Source organism: Acanthaster planci, linkage group LG09 (genome assembly GCF_054643075.1).
Source record: "Acanthaster planci isolate LZ-2023a linkage group LG09, COTS_SCS, whole genome shotgun sequence".
NCBI classification, from domain to species: Eukaryota; Metazoa; Echinodermata; class Asteroidea; order Valvatida; family Acanthasteridae; genus Acanthaster; species Acanthaster planci.
Window position 1 is genome coordinate 3,026,117 of NC_141785.1, and position 22,217 is coordinate 3,048,333.

Here is a 22,217-nt window from a genome sequence, read left to right on the forward strand (position 1 = left end):
CATACTGTGCGTTCAGGTCTTGTTTTGCCTTGGCTTTGTATATCCCCGCCAGATGACGACTCGGCACGGTTAGAGCTTAGACCGGCAGCTCGTTTCTGCTCAATGATTTCAAGGGTGCTGTCATTAAGCCAGGGGTGACCCCGGGAATGATGGGCAGGTTCAACCTTCTCAGCAGCACCAAGAACAGTATCACAAAAATCAGCCCAGGAGTCTTCAACAGTCGGGCAGGTCAACAGAGTCGGGCAGGTATCATCAAAGCGGTTACAAACCTCAATAGAGTCGTCGGTTGCCACCAAGGAGTCTGTTAGAAGAAGATGGTGATCTTGGTGGCGTTTGGGCAGAGATGTCTTTGTGAAAGGATTGATACAAACCTGAGCGACAAGAAGTGGGTGGTAAGGTGTTGGCAGGGGCTTCAGCACCGCGATAAACTCAGTAGGACTTCAGGCATCTCCGATCGTTGACAAGTATGTGGTCAAGCTCTTTGGCTGTGTGACCGTCATTCGATATCCAGGTGAGTCTGTGGATGTTCTTCCGCTTGAAATATGAGCCTGAGATGGCTAGGCGGTGAGCAAGACGGGAGGAAATCATGCGAATTGAGTTACCATTTACTGTACCGTGGCCAAAGTTTCCAACATCTTCAAAGCCAGACCTGTTGGAACCTGAGACTGCATTAAAGTCACCGAGTACAAACAACTTGTCATGGGGAGGAACAGAGGAGACGCAATGAGAAAGTTGACCATAAAAGGAACCCTTGTCTGGGTCGCAGGCAACCTCAGTGGGAGAATACATGACAATGAAGGTGCTAGCCTCATGCTGGTGCTTGAGTCTGACAGACAGCAGAGTTTGTCATGTCATGTCAAGATAATATGCAGCCGCTGGCTCTTATTGAGGAAAAGGGCTACACCATTGGTGTGACTGGATCCACCGGAAAAGATAATGGAGTTGTGACCTACACTCATGGTGCCCTTACCCAGAATAGGGGTCTCAGTGAGCCCAGCGATCAAGATGCCAAGCCTACACATTTCCTTAACAGGTGTATGGATACAGGTGCATGTAAAAGTAGGGGCTTGATAACCCTGGTGCTAGTATTCACTTGATCCATAGGGAGAGGAGGTTTACCCAACAAATACAACATATCCAATGGGAACACGTCTCTTGATGCACTGAGCTTTGGTTTGGGTTGGTTTATTTCACATCTTTGTTAACATTGCAGGTGGATGAGCAATGAAAATAAATTCAGAGTAACAAGGTACACAATGTTATGATATTGATTCATATACAATAAATGAAGATGTAGGGTGCTTAGAAAAAAGCTGAGGTGAGAGACGAGATGAAAGACGAGACCCAGCAACCCCGTCTTATGATGAACATTCCATTTCTACACGTTTTTGACAAAATATAATTTACATCAAATTGTCTCAATACAATACAAATACATATAGCTGGTTTAGGATTGAGGCAGTTAAGGATTAGAAATTAGGTTTTTTGAAGTACATGTAAATACTATCATGAATGTTTATGAGTTAAAATCACTGGTAAGTAAGAACATGGAGCTATCGAACACAAGGAGTTAGAACAAAGTCCCTACAGACCGTAATCCGATTAACTGCTCCAGTCAGCTCCATAGACGAAGCACGGTTACCAGCCCCAGTGTTGAAGACCCAAGACATCCTTTGTATACAGTGATCGCCACTGCCAGGTAGCTGGTAACCCACAGACTCGCCGTTTTTCGCTGCGGCATACTGGAATGAATAAATGGTGAAAAATATGCACAAAGAAGATCCGCAGTTCTCTCAGTAGTCCTCAGGAGTCAACAAGTGATCTCCACAGATGCGCTCGAAAATTCCAAATCAGCGGTGGTTATATGGCAAAAGTCAGACGTTTTTAAAGTCAGTTAAGACATTTTGCGTTTCCGGTGGTAGAGAACAAATACCCAAATATGAACTGCGATATTTATATCATAAGTCGCAATCCCAGTGGTTCCTATGGTTAAAAGAAGGTGGAAACATGCCGTAGGAATGCATTTGACAACGTGGTGAGGTTTCATGCCGAGACAGTTTTGGACAATGACAGAAAGGACAACGAATCTTCCTGTGTTTGTGTGTTTTTTATTTTCCTCTGGACCAGCTAAATTCTCTCAGCTTTCTTGTGCGTATTTTTTGGAGAATTTGTATAAGTTAGTAATTCTGTTTTTGTTAAAAGAGACGTTTTGGGGATGTAAAGACGTAACCAGACTTTCATTGTCATTGGAATATCACAACAATCACTAAAATTATCGAAATTTAAGTCTCCGAAGGCAGCCATGTTGAACATGTGGAAGTGTTACGGACACGCATGTGCGGTACCCACGATCCTTTGCAAATACAACTCCGAGCATTCCTTGTATCCCGCAAGCAGTGCGTAATTTGTTTTGTCCTTGCAGCACGTGCAGTGCTGGCGGTGGCCATCATTGACCCTTTTGATATTTGTATGTACTGACTCCTTGTGTTTGATAACTCCATGGTAAGAAACTCTTAAGATTTTTCTTGAATTGATACACGGTATGTGTTGGGGATAGGCAGTTTAAGCTATTCCATAAAAACAGGCCTTGGTATCTTACAGCTGATTTGGAGAAACTTGTTCGTGCACTAAAGATGTGAAACTTGAATGACAATCTTGTGTTATAGTTATGGATTGAACTGTTTAAAGTAAACTTAGTCTGTATGGTCGTTGGAAGGATCTGGTGCTCAAATTATACATCAAAACGCCCAAGTGATATTTGTAAATATTAAAGATAGTGAGACATCAAAATTTTAAGAAGAGAGGTCCAGTGTGTGATCTATAACCTGAATTATTAATCAGTCATAAGGCTTTCTTTTGAACAATATAAATTTTATTTAAGTGTGTTTTATAAGTATTGCCTCAAGCTAATACACCATACTGTAAATGAGGTAAAATTAAAGTATTATATAAAGATAAAAAACTTTGTGGGGATAACAAATGTTTAAGTTTTCTAAGAACGCCAAGATTTCTGGAGATGGACATGTGCACCAAAGATTGTATAGCGCCAAAGGCGCAAGATGGATAACTCTGCCCAAAAGGTGTAATTACCATGGGCGCCATTTGAGCAAGCAATACGCCTGCACAGTTCATGGTAATGCTTGGGCGCAGGCTCACCAGGTGCACGTGCCTGCCGCGGCGCCTGCGCCTGTGCATTAATGTGCATTGCGCACGCGCATCGCTCGCTCAAATGGCGCCCATGCAATAACAATGTTTTACGTGTATTCACGGTGAAGTTCGCCATCTTGCGCCGCTTTGCGGCGCTATAGGATCTTTGATGTGCACATTGTTATACACACAGAGACTTTACTCCAGGTGTGTTGCTTCGACCACAGATTTTATTAGACTAACTAGGTGGTCATCTGGGGACTATATATAACGGGTATACCGTGGGGAAGGACTGGAGAGAAGGGTTGGTGGGTAGAGGAAGGAATGCAAACAATGTTGATGAGGAAATTAACCATGCAGTATGACTATGGAAGGGCTAGAGGGATGGACACCAATCATTACAATCCCCCCTTTCAAAATAATAAAAACAATCCAAATTTAAAGAGTCTTCCTTGAGAACATTGGGTTACAATTATGAAATTATTACGCATAACACTTCTGATCAAAGAGGTTTCCTTTACTTGTTTTGCAGGAGATTTTAAAATGGCTACAATATAAAAAGTTAAATGGCCTATAGACTTAACCACTACCAGCCGGGGACTCCAGGATCAGAGCCGTATGGTTTATATGTGTGGCCGGGGTCTCCGAACTCGGACAAAGGAAACAGGGCCCTGTAACAAAAGACCGTACTCCGAACAAAAGACCAGGCTGCTGGGCATGACCGGCATTTTTCACTCTCAAAAGTGGTGATAATCCAGCGTTATTTTGAAACCGTATACCAGGGTTTGGGGTATTTAGAGCAAGCGGATTACCACCGGGGACAAAAGCTCTCCACCACCGCAGCGATGAGCCACACAGCACCGCTGCATGCTAATCTGGTCAGCAGTGCACTGAGCCAGGTTCGTGAACAAAAGACAGTTGTATAACACAGCACAATCTGGGCTCTGTTTACAAGGCTGCAGGCCTGGCTGAAATATTCGGGCGTCAATGAAGGTTACCTGTCAACTTAGAGTAGTGCCTGAAGATTACTCCGTGCGGCTATAAATGACTGTTAAATGGAATAATGAATTGTTGAAGGATTTTGAAAACTGAAAAAATGATAGTCATGCCGGCCCAGCATCCTCAACGTTGAAAAATGCCCCGGTCCGAAGTGGTTAATGCATACATGTATTTACACTGTCAATCAGTGGGTGGAATAACTAAAAGGTCCATGTAAAGTTATAATGTGAAGCAGAAAATCAGTCCAAAATTGTTGTGGCAGGTTAGATGTGTAAATAATACGTGATATACTCCAGAAACCTTCTGGACATACTTAATCCAGGCAAGCTAAAGATATACTTGTGAAATTAAAATAGGCAAATCCAGGAAAATAGTATTAAATGTACTAATTGCTCAATGTGACATATCAAATATATTTGATATCAGTTTCCCCCTTTGTTGTATTCATTATTAACTATAAACATTACTTGTTTCACTACCAACAGTGGAATACTGACTCACTCTCTGTATCTGATTGGTGGTTTGACACACGTTCCATATTTTGTTGTGTAATACTGACTTAGTTGGGGATTACTCGGGTGTTGTTCCCAGTAGGATGGAACAGAAGATTGTTTGGAGTTGGTTGATCATCCATGTTGTCATCGTCATAGAACTGGTATGAAGGGTTTCGAGTTTCTTTGGTTTTGACAAGGTCTTTGCGATTTCGTCTGTACAACATGTACTGTAACATGTACTGTGGAATTCCACCATGTATGATCGTGGTTCTTTTGCATACTCTAGTGATGACTGCTTTTATCCATACTTTGGGATTCCTTGGATTCTGCATTCTGTGTCACCAGGGTGTAGCGGAGTGAGAGATCAAGTATTTTTGTCATAGTGTGTTTTTTGCTGTTGTTGTGTTTCCTGTCGCTTTTTTGTTACATTGGTCTGAGTTCTTGGTTTCAACAATTTAGGGTTGGTGGGGAGAAGTGTGCATGTTCTCTTTCCCATGAGCAGGTGAGGTATTTAAACCATCTAGTGGTGTGTTTCCGTACTGCATGAGAGCAAGATATAGGTCTTTGTTATCTGCGTTTGCTTTGCGCATCAGGTTCTTTGCGATTTTCACAGCACTTTCAGCTTTGCTATTTGATTTGGGATAACCAGGGGAGCTGGTTACATGCCGGAAGTTGTAATGTGCACTGAAAGTGTGGAAATCATGTGACTTGTGGTACGGTCCATTGTCTGTGATGAACTCTTGTGGTATGCCGTACCTGGCAAAATGAGCTTTGCATTGCTCAATAATCGTGGAAGATGTCATATTCTTTAACTCACAAATCTCAAAAAAGCTGGAGAAATAATCCACGAGTATGAGATAGTGTTTACCATCAAACTCAAAGATATCAGAGCCAACCTTTTCCTATGCAAGGTGTATGTGGTTTTGTATGGCCTAACATTAGTTCACTGGCATTTTTCTGTCTGTAGGCACTGCAGGTTTCACGTTCAGTCACTGTGTCTGTTATCTGTGCTGACAAACCGGGCCAATACATTATGTCCCGTGCCAATCTTTTTGTCTTTTCTTTGCCCTGGTGTGCATGACTGTGAACTTTGTGAATCATCATTTTGGGATAATTACCCGCTAGTCCTTACAAAGTAGGTTGTCTTCTACTGTGAGCAGTTCACGGAATTCCCAGTACTGTCGAATTTCCTCCGGGACTTGCTTTTTGTCTTCTGGCCATCCTGTTATGATGACCGCCTTGAGTGTCTGTAAGACATGGTCATTTTTTGTCTCTTGTGTTATTTCTTTTAACCTGTCATCAGACATGGGCAGGTTATTGACGATGCATATTGGGATTTTGTCAATGTCAACTTCATCACTTGTTGTCAGAAAATTTCTGCTCTGACAATCGGCAATGAACAGATTAGTTCCTTTTTCATAGGACACATGCAAGTCGTATTTCTGTAAGTTCAAGAGCATTTTTTGGAGTCGGGGTGGAGATGCATGCAGTGGTTTCTTGAATATGGCTTCAGGGGTTTGTGATCTGTTTCAACTTGTACAGTGTGGCCAAAAATACATTGATGAAATTTTTTGCAGCTGAAAACGATTGCAGCTAGGTCCTTGTCAATTTGTGCATGGCGAGTCTGTGTAGCAGTGAATGCTTTCAATGCATATGCAATTGGATGTCCCTCTTGGAGTAGTACTGTGCTTGTGCCCATTTGTGAAGCATCGACATCATAATTTCGCAAGACAGGTGCCTGAACTACTACTTTGTTCTTGGTCTGTGTCCCAGTGCCAAGCGATGTCCTTTTCAAGCAGCAGTCTGAGTGGTGCTGACTTGTCTGACATATTGGGTATGAATTTCCCTCGATAATTGACCATCCCGAGGAATTGTTGGACTCCTTTCTTATTTGTGGGCCTGGCCATGTTTTTGATGGCTTCAACTTTCTTTGGATCTGTTCTGAGCCCACTGTTGGCGACAATATGCCCCATATATGTCACTTCAGTCTGATTAAGATGGCATTTGTCTTGGTTAAGACGGATATTGTTTTCACGGCATCGTTCCAGGACTTGTGTTAGTCTTTTGTCATGTATTTCTTTTGATGGGCCATGTATTAGAATATCATCAATGAGAACTTCAACACCTTCCATGTCACTGAATATGTCTGTCATTATTTTTGGAATATCTCGCTGGCTGAATTTCTGCGAAATGGCAGTCTTGTGAATCAAAATCTGCCGTGTGGCTTGTTGAAGGTGAGGAGTTTTGAACTTTCTTGATCCAGTGGAATTTGCCAAAATCCACAGTTTGCATCTAGCGTGCCGAGCATTTGTATTCCAGCCAGTTTGTCAGTTATGTCTTCAATTGTTTTCATTGGGTAGTGCGGTCATTTTATTGCCTTGTTTAGATCTCTTGGGTCAAGACAGATGCATACTTCTTCTTTACCCTTTTTTGCAACCGTCACCTTTGAACTCACCCATTCTGTCAGTTCAGTTTGTTTTTCTATGACTCCAAGTTCCTCCATTCGGTTCAGTTCTTTCTTTACTTTCTGTCTGAGAGCTATTGAGACTTTTCTAGGAGGATGAACAACTGGTTTGACATTCGTATCTATTTCCAGATGTTGTGGAACACCTATGCACCCAAGACCATGGAACACATCTTTATACTTTTGTTTCAGGTGGTTGCTATCTATTGCATCAACCTTATTAACTATACCTAGCGCTGCAGATGTTGGTAGTCTAGTTATCAATGGTGCATCTTGGTCTACCGCTTCAAACTCAATGTTGTGGAACTTATTTTTGTGTTCACAAGGCAAGATACATTTTCTAATTGGTTTGAACTTGTGACCAGTGTAGGAAGCTAGTTGAGCTTTTGATTTCTGTAGCTTTCCTATGCCCAGCTTGTTGTAAGTTTTTACAGATTGTATGTTACATTGAGCACCTGTATCTGTTTTGAATTTCTCTTTTTTTCACAGAGATTTTTTGCATTTTCTTTTTGTCTTGCCTGTTTGTCGCAGAAAGAAACTTGAGATTTACATACCACTCTTGTGGCTGTTCATTCTGAAATTGTTTGTTCTCGCTGTGACTGGAGAATGTGCTGTCCATGTCGTCCGAGTCATCGTTGTTTCTCAGGTTGTGGACGTCCCGACGGCAGTCTCGTCATTTAGTGGCACCCCGGTGCTTGTCATGATGGCTTTTTGATGGCTTGGAGGTCTTCCCCTGTAGTGAGTCACGGCTCTTTGATGGTTTTGTTTTCCTTTGCAAGGAAGGCATTTTGGAATAACGGCACATCTTGCTGTAGTGATTCGGCTTTCCCCAGGCGTGGCATATCTGGCCAAAGGCGGGGCAGTTGAGTCGTGGATGTGTGGTACCACATTTGCTGCAGCAATTCCTTGTAGACGCAGAGGCTTGTGCGACTGCATGGACATCTTGATGGGGTTTCAGCTTGGTGAGATGCTGGCTTTGTTGAGCATAAGTTTTTGTTCTGAGAAGACGTGCTCTCACTTCATCTGGGTGGATTCTGATCACGATCTTATCACGAATGAGAGAGTCTTTGAGGTTGCCGAACTCACAGGTCTTCACTTTGTTTTTTAGATCGGTTACATACTTATCAATTGACTCGTCTGGTCATTGATTGCGACTCTGTTACTAATTAACCATGTAGAAATTTGTTGTAGTTCTCTATTCACAATTCTCAAGCCTACTTGCAAATTGTCACAACTGTAGAAGATATTAATATCATCGGCAAATAAAATATAAGACAATATATTTTAAGAATTGCATAAATCATTTATGTATAGGAGAAACAAAATAGGACCTAATATTGAGCCTTGGGTACACCACATTTAATTATTTGAGATGTTGATCTTTGATGCTCCCACTCAACATTGCTTTCTATCAGAAAGACAACTTCGAAACCAGTCCAGGACAATCCTTCTAACCTCATACTTTGACAGTTTATTAAGTAATATATCATGATCAATGGTGTCAAATGCTTTGGACAGATCAAGAAAGCCACCAATTGTATTTTGTGACTTAGCGAGTGACTGGGTGATTTTATCTATAAGGTCAATACAGCCATTTGTGTAGAATAATTTGCTCGGAAGCCATACTGAGTATTGCTGAGGATGTCAAATGTTTTAAGGAATAAGTTTAGGCGATTGGCAACCAAACGTTCCAGAATTTTTGAAAAACACGGAAGTATGGATATTGGTCTATAAGTTTAGATGGTATGAGGGTCGCCATTTTTGAAAATTGGAACAACTCTCGCAAGTTTTAGTTTATCAGGCAGTACACCATGCATAAACGACAGATTGATAATTTTAAGCAAAGGGTCTAAAATGAACGGCACAATTTGCTTTATGGTAATTCCAGTAAAGCCATCGTGGCCTGGACTTTTGTTAGCCGGCAGTTTATTTACGCACCTCATAAGTTCATTTCTGGTGATCGGAGTTAGGAAAAAGGAGCGAGGGTAATCATCTTTAATATAATCAACAGGATCAGTATCACGATGGGGAATTGTGGACGCCAGTTTGGGTCCAATGCTGGTGAAGATCTTATTCAAACATTCTGCCATGGATTATGGTTGATAACGGTGTTATTGTTGACGCTAAAATAGTTTTACTTGACTTTGTAGTTTTCTTGTTTAGAGCTAAGTTAATACTTTTCCAAGTAGTCTTTATGTTATTCCTTTCTTTTTCCAACGACGTTACAAAATAGTTTTTCATGGCTGCTCTAATAGTAACTGTCAAACTGTTACGATATTGTTTGTACTTTCGTTCATTAAACGCACTGGGGTTGTGTAAGTATTGTTTTTATACAATTTGTGTTTACGCCGAATTGATTTAAGTGTGCCCTTTGAGAGCCAGGGACTGGCAGAAGTATCTTTTGTATTGAATTTCTTGTACAGATCACATATATCATAGAGGGAGTCGAGTTTCTGCATAAATTGGGAGTAACAGTTGTTAGCATCATTTGCAGTAACAGTGGACTTCCAGTCAGCTGACTCGACTTTTAAAGGTGCGAATATTCTGCTCAAATGTGTTTCTGTTCTAATAGTATGATGTAGTTGTATTCATTTTCTTTGTAATACATGGGCCATATGTAATAATAGGCAAGTGATCACTTACATCTGATATTATTTCAGATTTATGTTGAGCAATATCATTTGTGAAAACATTATCGATATATTGGATCTCACAATGTATTTGTACAGCACAATTTGGCCGCGGTACATGATCTGCGATAGGTGTACACGCACTTAGATATTGCAAATGTGACAGGTCACTTTTGTATGTTATTTGTATAGCGCCCTCAGTTGGCTGTGCTCAGTCAACCATTCAGTGTGAGTTCATTTAGAGACCCCCTCTGGGCACTTGCAAGTTCATTTAGTGACCCCCTCTAGGCACCTTTGTAGTATATTGCCCTTTGTCTCATAACACACTGAGTCTTCAGCCAGTAAGCACCGTCCAGAGTCATCCTTTAGCTACCACATAGCCATAGCCATGATGCCTGTCCCCGCAATTTAGTCCAGTTCATCTTTTGTATTTTATCCAAGTTTGACTGGCGGTTTTTCTTGTTTTGGTTTTAGCTTTCGGCACCATTAAAGATTTGGAAAGAAACCAGACCATGCGTCAATGGCCTTGACTTTCCCGTGTCACAAATGGCGTCGTAGACAGGATGGTGCACACATGGTAACCCCCAGTCAAGGATGAGCTGACAGAAGTGGTCTGACGTCTACCCGGTGAACTGCTTGTACCGTCAGAGATGGAGAGCGAAACGGTGGCGCAACTTCGAGCTGAACTGGAGGCAATGAAGATGGCATTGCAGAAGGAGAAAGAGGAACGGCAGACGGATACCGTGGGCAGCTCTTCCATGCAGTTGACCTCCACCCCCAAGCAGATTTTTGTTGCGGCCGGGAGACGACTTGAGCGCTTCAGGGGCAAACCGGAGAAGGCCAACGACCCTTCAGTGCAAGAGTGGGTGAGTGATGTACTGGGCCAGCTGACAGCGAGGCAACTCAAGGAGGAAGATGGAGCAGCATTCATCATCGACCACCTTGCCGGCAGAGCCCGTCAAGAAGTACTCGGCAGAGGTGACGCAGTCAAAGGGAAGCCTGAGGAAATCCTCTGAATCCTACTCAAGGTTTTTGGTGACGGAGACACGCTGCCCCAAATCCAGCAGAAGTTCTTTTCCTACTGTCAAGGTCTGCAGGAAGACCTGTTGTCCTGCTCTCTGGAGTTGGTGGAGCTGTTCAACACCATGATGAGGCTAGACAACTCCTTTGAGGCAGTGCGAGAAAAGACCCTCAAGGGGCGGCTGGCGGAGGCAGTGAGAGATGAGGGCTTGCGGCAAGAGCTCCGGCGACTTAATATCGACTCCCCCACTTTGTCATTTTTTGAGGCCAGGGACCGCGCCATCGAGTGGCTTGGCAACAGCCAAGTCAAACACCAGAGCGAGGCAACAGTACATGAGGTGAAGGCAACAGAGAGCACCGGAGGCCTGAAGTCTCTTCTTGAGGAGCAGGGCAAGAAACTAGAGAGGCAACAGCAGCAGATTGACACATTACTCAAGCTAATGACGGATTGGCAGCCAGGTCGTCAGTGGAACCAGGGACAACGGCGGTGCTACACTTGCCAGTCGACCGACCACCTCAAAAGAGATTGCCCCCAGCGTCCACCAGCAGGGAGATATGGGCCATCTTCCCGTGGACAACACCAGGACATGCAGTCATTGGCTGCTCAGCAACCCCTGGCACAGCAATTCATCGCTCAGCAGCCCCAGATGCCACAGATAAACCCCCAGCAGCCTGCTGCACAGATGTTTGGTCCCCAGCAGTTAAACTAGAAAGGCCTGTCATTGAGAGCCATACGGCAGGCCCAGAAAGGAACACTAGTGGCTCAATCTACAGGAAAGCAATAGGGCAATGTCCAGAAGCGGTTGTTCAACTTGGTGCCACGGAGGTGCACTGTCTCCTTGACACGGGAGCGCAAGTCTCGACGATTACTGAGTCCTTCAGAGATCACTTCTCGGAGACAGAATTAGTAGACGTGACTGCCTTCATCAGCCTCTCTGGAGCGCAAGGTCTGGCCATCCCCTATGTTGGTTATGCAGAGCTGTCACTCTCCACATTAGGCCATGTGTTCCCCAACATGGGTTTCCTGATAGTGAAGGACCCCACTAGTACATCAATTGCGGACAGAAAGAAGAAAGTGCCAGGAGTCATCGGGTCCAATATATTCAGGGACATTCGGGACACACTACGCCAAGTTGATGATGGTGCAAACTACCCGGAGGCACTGCACGCTGGGAGTGAGGGACGAGAATGGGCTCATGTTCTTGCCTTATATGAGGAAGTGAGAAGTGGGGTCTCCCTTTTGCCAGACTTTACGGGAAAAGTCCGTACAGTTGGTTCGAAGCCAATCCTCATCCCTGCGAACTCTCTTCTCACGGTGGAATGTTCGGTGAGACCAGCCGCAAGAAACCAGGTCTACGAGGCGATGGTTGAGCAGTTCGAGGCAGATGTCACTCACCTTCCGAATGGTCTGGCTGTACCTCCAACTCTAGTCTCCATCGACAGTAGCGGCAAAGTTCCAGTGCAAGTTGCCAACTTCACCCAAGACGACCTGTACCTGCAGCCAAGGACTCCGCTGGCCACACTGAGTAGTGTATTCACCGAGTGCCGCAGTGGATTGCCAGAAGCAACTTGGGAGGAGATGCAAGTAGGCGATGGAGAAGCGGCTCATCATTCCGATGGGGTTCAGCAGCTGATGTCAAGGATGAAGATCGGCACAGGGATCACCAGAGAGCAGCAAAGCAAACTCCGCCAGTTAATTGCCAGCCACATCAGCACATTCAGTAGAGATGAGGACGACATCGGGTATTGCGACAAAATATCCCACACAATCACCACAACTGACGATTTGCCTGTTCGCACACCTCACCGGCGGATACCACCTCACCAGTGGGCGGAAGTTCGCGACTACTTGCAGAAGTCTCTCGACAGGGGTATTATCAGAGAGTCGTCGAGTCGTCGTTTCTCCAGTTGTACTTGTGAGGAAGCGTGATGGGAAGCTCCGGCTGTGTGTGGACTATAGAGCCCTAAATGCTAAGACACGCAAAGACGCATATCCCCTTCCCCGTATTGATGAGGCGCTTGATGTTCTTGGAGGGGCAAAATTCTTCTGTAGTCTTGATCTGGCCCACGGATTTCATCAAATTCCGGTTGCAGCAGAAGATGTCAAGAAGACGGCTTTCCGTGTTGGGACCGGGGGGCTGTACGAATTTACTTTTATGCCCTTCAGCCTCTGCAATGCGCCGGCCACATTCATGCGGTTGATGGACAAGGCATTTGGCGACAAGAACTTTCAGTCTCTCATCGTGTACCTCGATGACATACTAGTCTTCGGCTGTACGTTTGAAGAGACACTGGAGAGACTACAACAGGTGCTTCTCCGCCTCAACGAGTTCGGTTTGAAAGTCAAGCCAGAGAAATGCAACCTGTTCACAGAGAAGCTGAGGTACTTGGGCCATTTGATTTCTGACGGAGAGATATCTCCAGACCCTGAGAAGATCAGAGCTGTTGCAGATGTTACTGAGCGTGAGCTTCGAGGGTTCCTCCGCCTTGCTGGCTATTATCGCCGATTTGTACCAGGGTTTGCCCAAGTCGCTAACCCACTTCATGCACTCCTTGGAGGATCTGGGAAGAGGCGGTGCAAGAAGGTCAGCCAGTCAAGGTCGATTACAGAAGCATGGGATGAATCTTGCGACAAGTCCTTCGATGCCTTGAAGTCCCTCCTGACAACGGCGCCCCTTCTTGGCTACCCCGACTTCACTCATCCCTTCATTCTGGAAGTTGACGCCAGTTATCAAGGTCTCGGCGCAGTACTGTCTCAGCAGCAAGAGCGGGGCCTGGTAGTCATCAGATATGCCAGCAGAGGCCTTAGGGAGAATGAGCAGAACATGCAGAACTACAGCAGCATGAAGCTAGAGTTGCTTGCTTTGCGGTGGGCTATCACTGATAAGTTCCGAGATCTTCTTCTTGGGGCGAATTTTGTTGTCTACACTGATAACAACCCCCTCAGTTATCTCAAGACGAACACCAAGCTTGGAGCGACAGAAACCAGTTGGGCTGCTGAACTGGAGCTGTTCCAGTTCACAATCAAGTACAGATCCAGAAGGAGCAACGGGAACGCTGATGCCCTTAGCAGAAAGACGACCAACGGTGGTGAATCTGGTGATGCACAACTTGAAGAGATGTCTGAGAGAGGCCGTTTCCTCCTCTCGGGCAACTACCTCCATCCCGCCGAGGACACTGTCACACATGAGAAGTACCCTGCCTGATGCTGGAGTGAACGAGCTTCGAGCAAGGTCAGAAGAGGCAGCATCTGCTTCGATTTCCACATTGCCATCCATTTCCTCAGAAGACCTGTTTGCCCTCCAGAGAAATGACAAGCAGATCGGTCCACTCTGGAAATATTGGGAGAAAGGACAGCGGCCACATGTTAGCCAACTGATGAGAGAGGAGAAGTCAACCCGGAAGCTACTGAAGTTTTGGGACCAGCTGGAGGCCAGAGATAATGTCCTGTACAAAAGGAGCAAGGGAGCTTCCGGTGATGTTCTCCAGCTTCTACTTCCTCTAGTCCTAAGTAAGAGAGTTCTAGAAGCAGTCCATGACCAGGCTGGGCATCAAGGAGTGGAAAGGACACTTGCACTTGTCCGTAGTAGGTGTTTTGGCCAGGAATGATCAATGATGTTGAGGAGCACTGCAAGAACTGCCAGAGGTGTATTCTTGCCAAGGCCGGAAAGAAACTACATCCAACGATGGGTTCACTGATTGCGAGACGGCCACTTGAGATCCTTGCTATAGACTTCACCGTCTTGGAGCCAGGCTTGAACAACGTGGAGAATGTATTAGTCCTCACGGACGTCTTCACGAAGTTCACACAGGCTGTCCCATGCAAGGACCAGAAGGCAAGAACGGTTGCTCAGTGTCTGGTGAAGAACTGGTTCATTCGTTTCGGGGTGCCCCGCCAACTCCACAGCGACCAAGGAAGAAATTTTTAGGGGAAAGTCATCAAGGAGCTCTGCCAGATGTATGGGATCACCAAGACACAAACAACTCCATACCATCCGGAGGGGAATGGACAGTGCGAGCGTTTTAATCGCACAATGCACGACCGACTTCGCACACTCCCTCCGACTCAGAATAGGCGATGGCCAGAGCACCTACCGGAGCTAGTCTACATCTACAATGCAACCCCCCACTCATCAACTGGATACTCTCCTTACTATCTGTTCTTTGGGCGTGAACCTCGATTGCCGATCGACTACCTCCTTGGTGCTGACAATCAGCAGGGAAATAAGGATGCAACAGTAGATGACTGGGTAGCAGACCATCACAAAAGGATGATGCAAGCTTACGAGATGGCATCAGGGAAGACCGAGAAGGAGGCCCTGAGGAGGATGAATCGCCACAACAGCAGTGCCAAAGACGAGGGCTTGCCCATTGGAGCAAGAGTCTTCCTCCGCAATCGAGTCCTTGGACGGAACAAGATTCAGGACTTCTGGGCGGACAGGCCATTCAAGGTTATCAGCAGGCCCAATCCTACAGGACATGTCTATGTGGTGACTCCACTTGATGGGACCGGCGACCAGAAGACTGTCAACAGGAGGGACCTGCTGGATGGTCGGATGTTGGTACAACCCAGAACACCAGATGCCGGACATCGCCCACCAAACAACAGTGCACCAAATGCTACTGTGCTGTCTGATGAAAACGACGATGACTTTCTTCTGATGGCCCATCGACAGAGGGTGCAGATGTTGCAACCTATGGAGGCAACTACAGGGGAACCCACTGCTTTACAAAAAGCAGGGGAGCAGCAGCGGGAAGCAGCAATTCCCCAACAGGATACACCGCCAGAGGAAGAGGCGCCACCAGAGGACGAGCTGCCAGAGGACGAGCCACCAGGGAACGCACTGCTGGAGAATGAGCCACCAGGGGACGCACCACTGGAGGGCGAGCCACCAGGGGACGCACCGCCGGAGGACGAGCTACCAGGGGACGCACCGCTGGAGGATGAGCCACCAGAGGATGCGCCACCACAGCATGAGCTACCCAAAGGTGAGCCGCCAGAGGAGAACCCATCGGAAGATGTCCCACCAGAGGAGGCCCTGGGAACCTCATTCACTACAGGACCCGAAGCGCAACCTTCTGCTTCACACAAAGCAGGGGAGCACCTTCACCTAGCCTCGAGACCAGCCCAAATACCTGATGCTCCACTAGGGACTACTCCTAGTGAGAACGCCCCCGCTGAACCGATGGTTGAGGTACGTCGCTCGAGTCGCACTGGAGCAGGGAGCCACTCCAATTTGCACCACCTGCCCAAATCTGCCATCCAGTCGGAGATGCCCGTGGCACCTACCGCAGACCCGCGAGTACTTGCAGACATCAGCAGGACTCAGCTGTTGCTAGTGCAGATGTTGGCCGGAATCCAACCGAAGTGACTTTTTTGTAAATAGCATGGACTCTTAGTCTTCTTGTATTGTTTTTTTTGTTCGATTACTGGAGGTTGTCGAGGCGCCAACCTTTAAGCAGGGGAGAATGTGACAAGTCACTTTTGTATGTTATTTGTATAGCGCCCTCAGTTGGCTGTGCTCAGTCAACCATTCAGTGTGAGTTCATTTAGAGACCCCCTCTGGGCACTTGCAAGTTCATTTAGTGACCCCCTCTAGGCACCTTTGTAGTATATTGCCCTTTGTCTCATAACACACTGAGTCTTCAGCCAGTAAGCACTGTCCAGAGTCATCCTTTAGCTGCCACATAGCCAACAAGTGCCATGATGCCTGTCCTCGCAATTTAGTCCAGTTCATCTTTTGTATTCTATCCAAGTTTGACTGGGGGTTTTTCTTGTTTTGGTTTTAGCTTTCGGCACCATTAAAGATTTGGAAAGAAACCAGACCATGCGTCAATGGCCTTGACTTTCCCCTGTGTCACACAAGGATTTAGGAATAGATAGCTATCCATACGAGTCAAAAAAAAGTTAGAAGAGATAAACATAATCACCGCGGTAGATGACGAATACAGAAAAAAAGATGATCGATGACTCGCGATGTTGTTGGTAGCGATGTTTCAGCTGCTGGTGCTGCTAGCTTTCATCAGGCAGCTGAAGTCTGGATGTTGCAGAGTCCGCTATATACCGCTGGAGTGCGTCCTCCGTGTGCCCCCCGCTGTGTACTGCGGACATAGTATGGGTTGACCTCAGTGGGCGTCGCACGCTCCATTCCATAGGCATGAAGGGGCGTGTCCTCGGCGTGGCTCCATTGTGCTCCGTTGATTGTGTTGACGGATAGTGGGGAGCCAGAACCCGTGGATGTCGATGCCGCTGTCTCTGTTGGTGCTGTGTTGGTTGAAGCTGATGTGGATGGCTTCCTTGATGCGTCTGGTGTACTTTGGGAAAGGCCTCAACTTCACCGTCACCCCTGACCGCGTACCGGCGACGGAGATCATGGCCAGTGTGGAGACAGCATTGAAGAAGCTTGACCTGGAAACAGCTGATCTGGTCCACAGAGAAGTTGACGCCACCTTACGGAGAGCACGCCTGCCCAGGAGTAACATCAACCGGGAGCAACGCATTGCCCTGAAGGCTCTACGGGAGAGATCGTTCCATCGTGATCCTCCCTGCCGACAATGGCCGTGTCAGCGTGATCCTCGACGCCGACACATACCGGGACAAGATGAGCGAGCTCATCTCCACGGGCCCTTACCGGAAGTTGACGAAGGACCCCACCGACTGGCTCTGCAGGAAGATCACAGCCCAGCTGCTCGCCCTCAACAAGCCCGGAGGTCTTGACGACACCACCTACTGGAAGTTACGCCCCACCAGTAAGCAGCCCCCAGGATGTATGGTCTACCCAAGATCCACAAGCCGGGGACGCCCTTGAGACCCTTCGTTTCGTGCATGAGCTCCTTTACCTTCAACCTCTCCAAGTATCTAACTGGGATCCTGTCACCACTGACCGGCAACACACCAAACACCATGCCCAACACCACAGCCTTCGCAGAGTTCCTCCGCGGGCAGCACATCGACAGCCACGAGGCATTGATCTCTTTCGGCATTGAGTCGTTGTTTAACCAACTCCCCATAGGCGACGCTTGCTGTGTGGCCCTTCGTCGCCTGGAGGAAGACCCTGAGTTACCTGACCGAACATCACTCTCCCCCACCAAGATCATCTTCCTACTAGAGTTTGTCCTGTGCTCCATGTATTTCCTGTATGGTGGAACGTACTACGAGCAGACAGACGGGGCAGCCATGGGTAGTCTGGTGTCAGCGGTTATTGCCAATCTCTACATGGAAGCGTTCGAGGAGGAAGCCCTGCAGAGTTGCCCACCCGACTGCCGTCCTACCGTAAGGAAGCGGTACATTGATGACACTTTCGTCATTGCACCATGGGATCAAGCCAGCCATGTACTCAACCACCTGAACAGCCTCAAGCCCGGCATTCAGTTCACCATCGAGGTCGAGCAGGACAGCAGCATGGCCTTCCTGGACACCATGGTCCACAGGGAACCTGACGGCAGCCTGACTAGCACCGTGTACCGCAAGCCCACTCACACCAACCAGTATCTGGCTTTTGACTCACACCACCCAGAGTCCGTCAAAAGGCGTGTGGCCATGTGCCCCCACAACTGCGCCTCGCCTAGTCACCTGACCATGCTGCACAGCCGCCGAGAGACACCGAGTCACCTCTGCCCTCATGGCAAACGGGTATCCAACATCTTTCATCGGGCAGTCATCAAGATCCAAGACCAGCAACGAAGTGGAGCGACCGGAGTACAAGGCCGTCACAGTTCTTCCCTTCGTGGACGGTATCTCCAGATGGCTGAAGAGAATCCTGGAGGACCACGGTGTCCGCACCGTGTTCCGATTGTCCACCACCTTGAGGAGTCAACTCGTGCGCCCTAAGGATCCTGTCCCACCCGGAAGACACGGAGGAGTAGTCTACGGGATACCGTGCGGTGACTGTGACAAGGTGTACGTCGGCGAAACTGGCAGACCCGTCGGTAAAAGAATCAAGGAGCACCAGTGCGACGTGAGACTCTCCTGTGTGGATTTGTCAGCGGTAGCCAAACATACCTGGGGAGTTGGTCACCACCCTAACTGGGACGGCGTGCAGTGTGTGGACCACGACCAGCATTGGTACACCAGACGCATCAAGAAGGCCATCCACATCCGCCTCAACCAACACAGCATCAACAGAAACAGCGGCATCAACATCCCCTGGTTCTGGCTCCCCACCATCCGTCAAAACAATCACCGGAGCACAACGGAGCCACGCCGAGGACACACCCCTTCATGCCCATGGAGTGGTGCATGCAACGCCCGCTGAGGTCACCAATACTACGTCCGCAGTACACGACGGGGGGCATGCGGTCCAGCGGTATGTAGCGGACTCTGCAGCATCCAGACTTCAGTTGCCTGATGAAGGCTAGCAGCACCAGCAGCCAAAACGTCGCTACCAGCAACACGACATCGCGAGTCATCGATCATCTTTTTCTCTGTATTCAAAAAAAGTTATCAAACTTTCTCAAAACAAAAACATGTACAATTAGAGTTGACTAGGTAAGGAGACCTATGGAAACAAAATAACCCATATGAATACATGAATGCCCATAAACCAGGTGTCAGAAAAAATTAACATAAATACAAGTAGTAGTCAACTGATGTATTTATAAGGTATTTACTTGTTAGCTGGCAGAATGTCTTAAATTGACAGGTATGGAGTTTGCATGTGACAACAGGTGGAATTGACATGGGTATAAAGGCAAATTGAACCTGCTCGTCCCATCTGATTGATGGAAGGTGCTGTACTCTGAGGTCCTTTCTGGCTTCCCTGATTTTTTGGAGTTACATCATCGCTCATGTAGATGTTATTGCCCTTGAACTTGTTGTTGCGGAGACATCTGGATGCGTTTTTGATGATATGCTGGTATACCTGAGAAGCCTGCAAAGGATCGGCCTTGGGCTTGCATGGGAAGCCGTCCCATTCGATGGTTGTGCCTGCCCGAGAGATAGGTGGCCATGGGCCCGCTCTATCTCGATAGTGTCACCACCGTCAAGCCTCATGTGGTTTGTCAGCAGGTCAAAGATGAACTCCTCGCAGAGCTTGTTCCCTTCTGATCCCTCAGGACTTCTATGTATGACAATGTTATTTCTTCTACTGCGATTTTAGAGATCGTGAATTTGATTTTCAAGCCTGCTTGTGACTCTGGACTGCGTCGTCCTTTTTGTTGATAAGTACTGCTGATTTCATTCCATCATACTTACTGCCAGCTTCAGATCATCTATTTCCTTGCCTTGAATTATGACCTAAGTTTTTTTGTATCATCCAGCTTGACTCCAAGGTCGGTAAGTCTTTTTTCTATTGTCTCCAGTGACTGTAAAATCTTGTCCAGTGTCTTATGTGTGTCCATGATAGCGTCCTTGCATGACGAGCACTTGCAGCCATCTTGTTGTTCTGTGTCGTTGCCACTGGTAGGTGTAGTGGGCAGATCTTTCCGTTTGGCACTTTGTTTTTTATTGTGCTTCTCAACAATTTAGTCACATCATTTGATTTGGCCATGATTAGGATACAGTGATTAACGAAATCGCACAGCAATTAAGTGAAAGAGACCCGATCTGTGTCTAAATATTCGTTAAAATTTTGAGAGCTGTTCGCAGTGTGATGTGTTCAGTTCGGTGCCATCTTCTTCGGCAATCAACAGCAGCCAAACAAACTGGTCATGTTGAGACAATGGGAGCTGGTCTCATTGAACAATGCCACTGTGTGATCTTGTGGTGGCTGGCAACCACAGACTCCCAGGCTGTTTGGCCTTGGGAAAGTTGACCTGTAGGGTCTTGTTGCACTGGGCCAGCAAATTACTTTGACAAATCATGCAGACTGATGTGTCTGGCAGGGTTTCTAGCCAAACAACCCTGAACAGTTGGGGTTATATATTGTGCTTGTTTTAACCACTTGCTGCCAGGAGACAGTTAGTTTTCAGTTGGATGATGTATACCCGGGGGATTTTCAAGATTTTCCGTTTACCAAATACTTAAAAAAACTCATAACTTCATTTACTGGACGTTTACACCCACAGAAATTACTGTCTGGTGGTTACTCTAATCTGACAGACGGTATCTTTTGACGTACAAGTATTTCAGCCAGGCCTGCAGCCTTGTAAAAAGAGTCCAGATTTTGCGATGTTATGTAAGTTTCTTTTGTTCCCGAAACTGGCACAGTGCACTTCTGGCGTCTTTTCAGTAGGGGCATTAGCGTGCAGCGGTACTGTGTGGCTCATCGCTGGAGTGCTGGAGCGCTTTGTCCCCGGTGGTAATCTGATGGTTTGTGAATGCCACAAACAGTGGTATAATCTTTCAAAACAATGACGGATATCCTCTGATATTGACAACTGAAAACATGTAGGCAATTCCCAGCATCTCAGGCTTTAGTGCCGAGTATGGTCTTTTGTTACAAGGCCCAGGTCCGGTTTCGGGCTCTCCGGTTTTGTGTATTCAGCCTATGTGCCCAAAACAGCACGTGGTTAACTATGAAAATGGCTTTGGAATCATTCATATTAATTGACAGAAATGAGGCCTTCCTGTTTCTCTAGTCCAGTTAAATTTATCTTTATTGTTAGGGCACTTGTTGGCAAGTGGATAGAAGCAGAGATGGTAGTGAGTGGAAGAAACATGTGCTATCCATCCAGGAGGAGTCTGTCTTCTGCAGTGACTGTAAGTTGTGTTTTCAAGTATTGAAGATGATGTTGAGGCCGTACATTCATGTCACAGACACATGCACAAAGTAATGTCAAGGCAATGTTGAAGATATCAAATATAGACACTCAAGCCAATAGGGATCATAAGATATTACTTGAACCAAATCACTTTCAGGTTTGACAACAATTGCCATTGTGCAGTTAATTGTGTGTGTTCATTTGACCTGAAAAGAACCAGGGCGTAGATAGAACCTGCCCCTCAAGATTTTTTCTGATATAATCACAGTTCAAGAGTCAAGCCTTCAGAAGTTTTCAGCAACTCTTGTGGTCTTTTTGAAACCAATTCTGTGAAAATCGCACATGCGTGTGTCTTTCTCGTTACAAGCACCCCTTTTTCCAGCAAGAAAAAGCAAAAAAAACCTTTCTGGTCCGAGCCAAATTGGCTCATCAGGCCGATGTTTATCTCTGGTTTCCTTGGCATGAAATGACTGAGAATATTTCTTTTCCCCCTGGATGGGATGCCAGTCCATCACAGGTTGCTTCCCCAGCTAATGCTGGTACCCATCTATACTCCTGGGTATAGAGAGGCAAGCAGGGGTGAAGAGGATTGCCAAGGGCCACAATATACTGTCACCTGCTGGATTTGAACTTCCAACCCTATGATTGGAATCCACAAACCCTAATCACTTGGCCACATGAAAGAGGTCAGCCATACTTTTCCTTTTTTTTACGAGCCAAGCCTCTGGCTTCATATAGCAGCTTTTTACAGTTGGAAAAAAAAGGGGCTTCAGATGGCCAAGATCTTGGCTGTGAGATGGTACAAATACAGTGTTGTAGTCG

At 46.6% G+C, this 22,217-nt stretch overlaps 3 protein-coding genes across 5 annotated transcripts in view; all 3 read left to right on the forward strand.

The window, feature by feature from the left end:
- LOC110986759 (uncharacterized) overlaps positions 1–22,217 on the forward strand; it is a 51,771-nt gene that overhangs the window by 19,961 nt on the left and 9,593 nt on the right. For 2 of the 3 annotated variants that reach the window (XM_087141087.1, XM_087141086.1), the window contains exon 2: positions 21,300–21,393. In XM_087141087.1, coding sequence (XP_086997213.1) covers positions 21,300–21,393 — 94 coding nt within the window. Of the gene's footprint in view, positions 1–21,299; positions 21,394–21,902; positions 22,082–22,217 lie in introns of all 3 variants that reach the window. The other variant, XR_015426417.1, reaches the window with a different exon arrangement.
- Positions 4,578–11,774, forward strand: LOC147798016 (uncharacterized). The gene has a single exon (XM_087141564.1). It carries the CDS (start codon positions 10,385–10,387, stop codon positions 10,748–10,750), a length of 366 nt encoding a protein of 121 aa, XP_086997690.1. The 5' UTR covers positions 4,578–10,384; the 3' UTR covers positions 10,751–11,774.
- LOC147798017 (uncharacterized) lies at positions 13,998–16,684 on the forward strand. Its single transcript, XM_087141563.1, has one exon. It carries the CDS (start codon positions 14,711–14,713, stop codon positions 16,124–16,126), a length of 1,416 nt encoding a protein of 471 aa, XP_086997689.1. The 5' UTR covers positions 13,998–14,710; the 3' UTR covers positions 16,127–16,684.